This window comes from Crocuta crocuta, unplaced genomic scaffold (assembly GCF_008692635.1).
Source record: "Crocuta crocuta isolate KB4526 unplaced genomic scaffold, BGI_CrCroc_1.0 scaffold64, whole genome shotgun sequence".
Taxonomy (NCBI): domain Eukaryota; kingdom Metazoa; phylum Chordata; class Mammalia; order Carnivora; family Hyaenidae; genus Crocuta; species Crocuta crocuta.
The window spans coordinates 11,406,146-11,417,293 of NW_027530640.1; the positions used below are offsets into that span (position 1 = coordinate 11,406,146).

Here is an 11,148-nt window from a genome sequence, read left to right on the forward strand (position 1 = left end):
AACACTTGTCTACTCTAAACTTCAGTCCTCATAAACTAATTAATAATTGCTAATCACTCCCATTTACTGAACACTTAAGCATGTGTCAGTCAATGTTTTAATCCTTTAGAAATAATATTTCATTCAAATGATTACCACAATCCTACAAGGTAGGGAAGAGAATCCCTCTCCCAAAAGAGCATCACCCACTGCTAACAGCATGAGGATGCCACTGCCTTGCCCTTTACCCCTAAGAGAGAGCTAAGTATTAGGGCCACAGCTTTTGCTTTTCTCCTCTAATACTTGGTCGGGACAAATCCCATCATGTCTCCTATCTCCATTTATTGCCTTAAGTCCCACTCCTCCAGGTCACTCACTATCATCTCTTCTCAGTCCCAACTACACACACACAAGTGTGCACATATGTGCCTGCAGAAACAGACAGAAAACCATCTTCAGCTGATATTTTCACTTCACTCTTCACTGAGAAAAATAGATGTTATCATCAAGAACTCCTTTATATTCCCCTCATCAGCTCTATACACTAACCTGCACCAAATCTAGATTCTCTGCTTTCCTTTCTAAGACAATGAATGACAGTGTCCTTGCTCCTATTAAACTTAAGTTCCACATCCCACTTCTCTTTGCAAAGCTTTAACCCCCATAATTATACTGTTCCCTCCTGTCTGCATTATCAATTTCTCCCTTTGGCTGGATTATTCCCTTGAGTATACAAACACTCTTTTGACTCCATGATCTCTAATTATCACACCATTTCCCTGCTCTCCTTCAGAGTAAAACTTTATGAACACACTGTCATGTGTTAACTTACTATTCTCATCTTCGTTACTGCTATTTATACTGCCATTTGCTCTAAATTCCCTAACCATTCCCTAATAAAACTTGTCATAAAAATTACTAGTAATTTACGACTAGATCCAATGGACTCTTCACTAATGTCATGTTCCTCAACCACTCGGCAGCATTTACATAGTTCACCTCTCCCTCCTTGAAACACTCTTCTTTCTTGCTTTTTGTTACCACACTCTGCTGCTTCTTCCCCTTCCTCCCTCCTTCTCTAACTCTTGTGCTAGTTCTTTATCTCCTACCTGAACCCTATATACTGGAATGCCTTGAAGTTCAATCCTAGACAATCTTCTCTACTTTCATACTCTCCCCCAAACTTATATCTCGGATCCAATCATCTCCCCTGAGTGACAGCCAGACTCTTAGTACAACTACCTGATAAATCTCGGATCTGGAATGTTTATCAGGCACCTCAAACTTATTACATCTAAAACATGGGTCACGATGTTCCTCTCCCAATCTTTTCTGCTTCAATAAATGGTACTTCTTTATCTCAGAGCCCTCCACACCACCTTCCATCAATCCCAATCTAAATGGTAAGAAGTCCTATTGGCACAACCTCCAAATTAAATCTCCAAACCCATATGCTCTCCATCATGACACTCTAGACTCAACCACCTGTATGTCTTACCTGATCTTCTGAAATGACACCCTAATTGTCTCTGCATTTCTTACATCCACCCTCAATCTATCCCCCGTGCGCACACTTTAATTACATTAAACCATTCTCCCACCCCAAATCCTCCACTGGCTCTCTATCACAATTATAATTAAATGAAGACCACTCAACATGCACCTCAAAACTCCATATGATCTGGCTCCTCTTATCTCTCCCTAATCATCTATTAGTCTTCTTCCTTTACCTACTCTCTAGTCACCCTAATCATTTTCCTGTTTCTCAAACCTGATAAAGTCTTTTCTTGACAAAGCTAGGCTCTCTTCTTATTCCTGCTGCCTGAGATACTCTAACCTTAAACATAAAAAATTAACTCTTTGTATGACTAAATCCCCATCAGTCTTCAGGCCTAAGTTCAAAAATCATCTTAATGAGGTCTTCCAAATCATCCTATCTAAACTGGTATCCACCAGAGACTGATTATCTTGTTTATTTCTTGCCTACTATTTACCACTATCTGTAACTACTTTATATGCATTTTTATTTTTCAGTTTATCTTCCTGCTAGTGTCCACAAGGCTGGCATCCTATTTTGTTTACTACTGTATCTCCAATACCTGGTACAAAGACATTCAATAGGTCTTTTGTGAAATGAATGAACAGAGCAAGAAAATGGCCCTGTCTTGGACCACACCCTTAACTATAAAGTCATACTGTACCATGGTAGATGCTCAACCCAAGATGGGACAGCCTGGATGTACTCTCTCTGTCATCCCTACAAAGAAGACGGTTGCTCCAGGGCAAAAAGAGAGATACAATGTCGAGACACTGACAGGGATATGGACTAAAACCAGTGGAGGTAACAATGCCTAACAACACCTAAAGAACAAGAGAACACCCTGCTGCTAGGAACCAAATATACCGTGAAGTCAGGCAGTGCTGAGAAAAGCCTCTGAAACGAGTCAGAGTCAGATGCCTTGTCCCAGGCTTTACAGCCCAGAGGCATTACAGCTCTAGGTAGCCGCGTGGCCAGTCACATATCCAGCAGGACTAGTGGAGAGGCTGCCATGGATCAGGCTGAAGGGACCTATCCCCATCTCTCCTTGGCTAGTGATACCTAAAACTCTGTAGCCACCAACCTCTTTGACAATTTGATGGAAACCTGTGGGTCTTCTCCATCTTGTTTCCCAAAACAGAATAAGCAGATATGCAAAATACTGTAACAACTGCAGAAATTAGCCCTGCCATTTGGCTTCTGTTCCCATTCCAATACCAAAGAGGCAGGGAGACACTGTGAGGTAGAACAGGAGGAGCCTGAGGTGAGGTCCAACACAGGAAGAAGTGATCACCATCAAAGGCAGCCAAAGACTTACTGAGCTCATAGCAGTGAAACCTACCCCACCTTGTCAGTGCCTTTGGTTTGCTGCTTAGACAGGTTTCCCACTAGTAATAAATCTGAAAAGAAAGAGGATATGTCCAGTATACCTCAGAGGCCACTCCAGAGCAGAACCTTCAGAAACAGGAGCAACTGATAAAGCATTAATTATTCCTAGTGAAGACTTACAGTATTCCTACTGAAGACCTACAATCAGAAAATGGAAAACTAACTTCCCACAGTATTAAAACCAACAAACAAATATTCCAAATTAATCAATATCCTAATTCAATATTCTTAAACCAAGACTAAAATAAACTTATTATTTAGAAAATGAGACTTGGCACAGATGTGAGAAAAGACTTCCTGAAGTTCTCTGACACAGTGAAATATGTGTATATATGTGTGCTAGGGAGGGAGGGAGGTTGGCAGGGGTGACAACAACGAAATTTGATTCTTTGAGGGTTGTAAGAAATGAATCATCATATGGCCTCTAGATATAGACCTATCAAGAGAGATGGGGGAAAATAAAGATCCTTCTCAGTTTGGAGTGATGATAAAGAAGTCAAATATCATTTTTTTTTTTAATAGTTTATTGTCAAATTAGTTTCCACATAACACTCAGTGCTCATCCCCACAAGTGTCCTCCTCCATGCCCATCCCCCCTCCCCCCACATCCATCAGTCCTCAGTTTTTGTCAGCATTCAAGAGTCTCTCATGGTTTGCCTCTCTCCCTTTCCCCCACCATTTCCGCCCTTCTTCTCCCCCTTGTTCCTCCGTCAAGTTCCTCCTAATCCTCCTAATATCATTTTTTTAAAAGTTTATTTATTTTGAGTGACGGGGAGAGAGAGGGAATCCCAAGCAGGCTCCACATCAGCAGCGTGGAGTCCGACACAGGGCTCGATCCCATGAACTGTGAGATCATGACCTGAGTCAAAACCAAGAGTCGAATGCTCAAACAACTGAGCCTCCCAGGTGACCGGAGTACAAATATCTTGTTATCTTATTCACAATATACAGTCAAATTTTCTAGTAAAAACTGCCCAAATTAGAAAAGGCTGCTCTGTGGGACTGTGGGTGCCACAGGACAGAAGGTGCATATGGACAGGCTAAATAACCTTCTGTTGAGTACACCAAAGAAAATACTCAGGTAAGTACTCAGCCTCTAAGTTCCTTTTCCACCTTATATCTAACTGCAAAATATTGTTAAAATGATGAAAATTCAAGGATTAACACTAGCCTTGCTCAATCCATTACTGGTTATCAATACTTAGATGCATTAGAATAGGGGCAACAAATTCTGTTGTGACCACATATTATTTTAGGTTTGGTGGGCCTTATGGCAATTGTCCCAACTACTGAACTCTGTCAGGTTAGCAGAAAAGTGACCACAGGCCATACATAAATGAATGAGCATAGCTATGATCCAATAAAACTTTATTTATGGACATTAAAATCTCTAAGAGACATGAAATATCATTCTTTTGCTTTTCCATCCACTAAAAAATGTTAAAAACAACTTAGCCAGTACAAAAACAAGTAGCAGTCCCAATATGGCCCAGAGATCATAATTTGCTCGTTCCTGTCTTAGAAACCTCATAACTGGTATTTTTAACTGTTCAAATTGCCCAATTCTAGAAGCCCCTGTAACCCCCTGATTCCTCCTCCCTGATGTAAAAAGGAACAGGCAAATAAAACTTGGTATTTCAAGATAAAGAACAGAAAAACAAGGACAAACTGTCCAAAATCAAATAATCTAAACTGGTTATTAAAAATAAGGCAATCTCTTACCACTGGAGAACTTTTATACTACTAGAAAGTCTGTTTTAATATGGACTAACAAGAGGAAAAGTTAGTCTGAATTAAAGGCTTTAAAATGCAATCTTATTGTTCACTAAGGAAGTATTACTGCAAAGCAGAAGGCCTAACAGGCCTGTTTTAATGAATAGATGACTCATCTGTAATCAGTGCATTAATTGTTGGGATTCAAATGGGTGCTCTTAAAGTACTGGGAAAAACAGCTTCATTTTTAAAGCAGGTTAAGCATTCCCCCTACAGCCTTTTCTAAAGTATCAATTTGCTTTGCAAACTATTTCTTTCCAAAGATTCTACAAGTAAATTTCCACAAAACCCTGACAGATTTATCACAAATTCTAGGCTACTAAATTTCAATATTTTAAAAAAGCCACATGAATTTGGGTAGGAAACATAACATTGTCATTACTTTCAGTATTAGAAAATCAGTGCTGTCTGCCTCCCAGTCCCTAGGGTTGTTACTATACCTTTTGCCTTTTTTCAATGCTTTCAAATTACTTCGGAACTTATCCTCTTCTTGGAGTTTCACCTCTCTTGCCCCAGTCTGGAGATTCAGCCGCACATGGGATCCTACAGGGACAGCCTGACCTAAAACCCAAGAAGAAAGAGGGCTCATGAGGTATATGGTCCTTGAAGGGACACTGCAATGGAAAGGCTGGCTAATAAGACAACAGGATTTATTAATTCATGAAGGCCAGACTCTGCTGTGTTCCATTACCTAAATCCATCCATCTAACACACATACACCACATACATTATTTTCTCCTTTTGCTTTTTCGTATCAAATTATGGGAATGAGGCAAATGAGCAAGGGCTTCTGCACTTCAAAGCAAAGACCAAGAACCCCAGTTAGAACCTGTATTTTTAAGCTAACCTGTTTTCTTTAAACTGAGCAATAGGAAGCCTTTTTGTTATGTGCAGGTGAATGGTAAATAAACTAGTCACCCTTAAGGAGATGGCCACATCACTACAATCTCCAGGACAGGCTTCTTGCCCCTCCCCCGACAGTCCCAGAAAACCCCAGAGAGCTTGTCATTCCAGCAAGCTTACACCTCACCACCCTGATCTCTTTATAATCAGGCTCCTTCTATAAGGCTCTCTCCTCGATGAGCCCAGGGACTGTATATCCTATTTTATTTCCCAAGACCCTAGACCAGGGCTTGATTGGAAGGCAAGAAGATAGAGCAAGTCAAGGAGGCAAGGACTGAAATCAAAAGAAACTAAAAACCTATGCCCACCCATCTCAGAAGAGTTGATCTACTAGCTGGGAAAAAAAAAAAAAAAAAAACCAGTATGAATGGATGGTCTATTCATATACATTGTACAAAATTATTCAAAGATAGTTAAAAAGCAGATAAAGGCACCACAAAAAAGAGCACTACAGGCCAATATCTGATGAACACAAATGCAAAAATTCTTTTTGTTTTGTTTTAAAGGTGGAATTCAACAATGCACATTAAGACTTTTTTTAGAGTGAGAGAGAGTGAGAGAGCATGCAAGCAGGGGAGAGGGTAAAAGGCGAGAGACAGAGAGAGAGAGAGAGAGAGAGAGAGAGAGAGAGAATCTCAAGCAGGTTCCATGCTCTGTGTGGTGTCTGACACAAGGCTCAGTCCCACAACCCTGGGATCATTACCTGAGCAGAAATCAAGTTGGATGCTCAACCAACTAACCTACCTAGGCACCCCAAAAATTCTTCACAAAATATTAGCAAACCAAATCCAACAATACATTTTTTAAGTTTTTTAAAAGTTTATTTATTTATTTTGAGAGAGAGAGAGAGAGAGAGAGAAAGAGAGAGGCAGAGAGAGTTATCAGCGCAGAGCCTGATGTAGGGCTACAACCCATGAACCATGAGATCATGACCAGAGCCAAAATCAAGAGCCAGACACTTAAATGACTCAGCCACCCAGACACCCCTAAATCCAACAATACATTAAAAAAATCATTAACCAAGAAGATGTGGTTTATCTATACCATGGAATACTACATGGCAATGAGAAACAATGAAATCTGGCCATGTGTAGCAACATGGATGGACCTTGAGGGTGTTATGCTGAGCGAAATAAGTCAGGCAGAGAAGGACAAATATCATATGTTTGCACGTATAGGAGGATTAGGAGGAATTTAACTGAGGAACAAGGGGGAGAAGAAGGGGGGAAATGGTGGGGGAAAGGGAGAGAGGCAAACCATGAGAGACTCTTGAATGCTGACAAAAACTGAGGACTGATGGATGTGGGGGGAAGGGGTGATGGGCATGGAGGAGGACACTGTGGGGATGAGCACTGGGTGTTATGTGGAAACTAATTTGACAATAAACTATTTGTAAAAAAAATAAATTAAAAAAAAATCACTCACCAGGATCAAGTGCGATTTATTCCTGGGATGCAAGGGTGATTTCATATTTGCGAATCAATCAGCATGATAGGTCACATCAACAAAAGAAAGCATAAAACACCACATGCTCATTTCAAGAGATACAGAAAAAACATATGGCAAACTACAACATCCATTCATGATAAAAACACTCAACAAAGTAGGTTTAGAGGAAACATACCTTAGCATAATAAAGCCCATATATGAAAAACCCACAGAGAACATCATATTCAATGGGAAAAACTAAGAGCTTTTCTCCTAAGATCAGGAATAAGACAAGAAATCCACTGTCATCACTATTATTCACCATAGTACTGGAAGTCCTAGCCATGGCAACCAGGTAAGAAAAAGAAATAAAAGGCACCCAAATCAGTAAGGAAGAAGTAAAATTTCTGCTATTACAGATGACATGATACTATATACAGAAAACTCTAAAGACTACATCATAAAATGACTAGAAATGATAAAGGAATTTGGTAAAGTCACAGGATACAAAATCAATATATAAAAATCTGATGTATTTCTATATACTAATAATCAAGTAGCAGAAAGAAATTGAGAAAACATTCCCATTCACAATTGCACAAAAAATAATAACAATACCTAGGAATAAATTTAACCAAGGAGGTGAAAGACCTGTAAACTATAAACTATACTATAGTATATAAACTATAAAACTATAGAATTATAAAACATTGATGAAAAAAACTGAAGATGACATAAACAAATGGAAAGATATTCCATGCTCATGGAATGAGAAGAACAAATATGATTAAAGTGCATACTACTCAAGGCAATTTAGACATTTACTACAGTCCCTAACAAAACACCAACAGCATTTTTCACAGAACTAGAAATAATCCTAAAATTTGTATGGAACCACAAAGACTCCAAATAGCCAGAGCAATCTTGAAAAAGAAGAACAGGGGTACCTAGGTGGCTCAGTCGGTTAAACGTCCGACTTTGGCTCAGGTCATGATCTCACAGTTCGTGGGTTCAAGCCCTGCATTGGGCTCTGTGCTGACAGCCAGCTCAGAGCCTGGAGCCTGCTTCAGATTCTGTATCTCACTCTCTCTCTGACCTTCCCCTGCTCATGCTCGCTTGCTCTTGTGCTCACTCTCACGCTCTCTCGCTCTCTCTCTCTCTCAGAAATAAACATTATAAAATTTTTTAAGGAAAAAGAAGAACAAAACTGGATATATATCAGTACCAGATTTCAAGATCTACTACAAAGCTGTAGTAATCAAAACAGCATAGTATGGACACAAAATAAGACACATACATTCATGGAACAAAATAGTGAGATAAACCCGTAATTACATGTTCAATTAAACCTATGACAAAGGAGTCAAAATATGCAATGGCAACAAGATAGCCTCTTCAACAAATGGTGGTGTGAAAACTGGACAGCTACAAGCAAAAGAATGAAACTGGACCACCTCCTTACATCATACACAAAAATAAACTCAAAATGAATTAAGGAACTAAATCTGAGACCTGAAACCATAAAAATCCTAGAAGGCGGCACAGGTAGTAATTTTTCTGACATCAACCTTAGCAACATTTTTCTAGATATGTCTTCTGAGGCAAGAAAAACAAAAACAAAAGTAAATTATTAGTATTGCATCAAAATAAAAAGCTTCTGCACAATGAAGGAAACAATCAACAAAACAAAATGAGAACCTACTGAAAGGGAGAAGATATCTGCAAGTGATACATCTGATAAGAGGTTAGTATCCAAATATATAAAGATCTATATATACAAAATATATAAAGATCTTACACAACACCAAAAACCAATCCAACTGAAAAATGGGCAGAAGACATGAATAGATATTTAACCAAAGAAGACATACAGATGGCCAAAGACTCATGAAAAAATGCTCAACATCAATCATCATCAGGGAAATGCAAATCAAAACTACAATGAAGGATCACCTCACACCTGTCAAAATGACTAAATCAAAAACACAAGAAATAAGTATTGGTGAGGATATGGATAAAAATGAACCCTCATACACTAATGGTCGAAATGCAAAGTGGTACAGCCCCTGCACCAAGAGAAAACAGTATGGAGGTTTCTCAAAAATTAACAACAGAATTACCATATAATACAAAAATTCCTCTATTGGGTATTTCCACAAAAAATATGAAAACCCTCATTTGAAAAGATATATGCACCCCTATGTGTATTGCAGCATTAATTCAATAGCTAAGATATGAAAATAATTCAAGTGTCTATCAACACATGAATGGATAAAGAAGATGTGGTATAGGGGCACCTGAGTGACTCAGTCAGTTAAGCATCTGACTTCAGTTCAGGTCATGATGTCACAGTTTGTGAGTCTGAGGTCCCCATCAGGCTCTGTGCTAACCGTGAGCAGATTGCTTGGGATTCTCTTTCCCTCTCTCTCTGCCCCTCCCCATTCATTCTCCCTCTCCCCCCTGCCTCCCACCCCTCAAAAATAAACAAACATGAAAAAGAAAAGTTTAAGAAACCTGGTGTGTGCATATATATATATACACACACACACATACATATATATAAATTATATATATATACACAATAGAATATTACTAAGATACAGAAAAGAATGAAATCTTGCCATTTGCAACAACATGGATGGATCTAGAGGGTATAATGCTAGGTGAAATAAATCAATCAGAGGAAGACAAATACCACAGGATTTTACTCATATGTGGAACTTAAGAAACAAAACAAGCAGAAGACTGGGGCGCCTGGGTGGCTTAGTCGGTTAAGCGTCCGACTTNGATGATGGAGGAAGTATGTGAGGGGAATTAAGAGTACACTGATCATGATAAGCACTGAGTAAAGTATAGAATTGCTGAATCACTATATTGTGTACCTCAGAGTAGAGTAATATAACACTATATATTGTTTATGCTGGAAATAATTTTTTTTTAAAGTTGGCTAAAAATCAAGTGTCCAAGATCACATATACACAGAGAATGTTACATTTATCCATTCGTTCATACAAGTGACATTTACCAAGCAACTACTATATCCCAGGCCACTGTGGTGGGTTCTAAAAATACAAGAAGGAATATTAATGTCCACAGGGGTAGAAAATTTTAGGGAAGGTGTTCTTAAGGATACTGGAAATCTAGAAGAAGTGCTGCTCTGACACCTCAACTTTGACTCTGCATTCTCCTGCCAGAGGATAGCATGGCCTTAATGACGCTGAATTTCATTCAATGATCAAAAAAACAATGGCAATCTAAAAAAAATTCTTCTAAGGAAAGCATATAGCACAAGATCTTTCAGAATGAATAGGTAAAACCAATGTATAAAAGGGTAATGATGTAGCAAGAATTCAAGTTTTCTCCATTCTGGCAGAACCACAGTGAACTCCACCAACCACTGTGCCTCCATCAGACAATGAAGGAGCCAGGGAAACACCATGCCAAGACATGCTGTTCTGTTCCTGCTGCCCCATTTCACTAGGAGTTTCTGTATATTTGGCTAAAAAAATTAATAGGAACTTAAGTACATGAGTGTATGCGCATAATGATTTCTTTCTAACCTCAAAACCATCCAAAATGTTTCAAGGTTAAAACAGATATATCCAAAGTACAGTGGGGAAAACTTTCTCTGGAGAGGCTTCTTGAATAAGGTTAAACTGGGGGTTAAATGAGGAAAAAGTGAGACACAGACTGGGAAAACAGGGAATCCAAAACAGATGGAGCTATGCATGCAAAGACTCAGACACACAAACTGATAGGCTACATTCAGAACTCCAGAAGCAAAAGAAGCAGGGAGGAATGGAAAGGCTGTGAAGGCAGCTGAAGAGGAGATGAGGCCAGTTAGTGGCAAGAACAACAAGGAACTAGCAACTTGTATGATCATGTGTCAAGAGGTAACGTTACAGCATTAATCTCTGAATGTTTGGAGGGGAGGCTGTCTTACCTGGGAAGATTCCAAAATAACGAAACAGTGTCTTCCTGGGCTGAAGGCTAAGCAGGTCATCCCTGATACTCCCTTTACCTCACCATCCCCCATACCCAATGTATCTCTAAAACCTAATGATTTTTCCTGCTGTCTTTTTCTTTCTTTCTTTCTTTCTTTTTTTTTGGGGGGGGGGGGAGGGGGGGAAAAGAGGACC

General features: G+C 39.2%; 1 protein-coding gene across 5 annotated transcripts in view; it reads right to left on the reverse strand.

The window, feature by feature from the left end:
* The window catches only part of SIL1 (SIL1 nucleotide exchange factor), a 215,257-nt gene that overhangs the window by 87,265 nt on the left and 116,844 nt on the right, over positions 1-11,148 (reverse strand). For all 5 annotated transcript variants that reach the window (XM_077768738.1, XM_077768734.1, XM_077768735.1 and 2 more), the window contains one exon: positions 5,119-5,239. In XM_077768738.1, the coding sequence (XP_077624864.1) occupies positions 5,119-5,239 (121 nt within the window). The remainder of the gene's footprint in view (positions 1-5,118; positions 5,240-11,148) is intronic.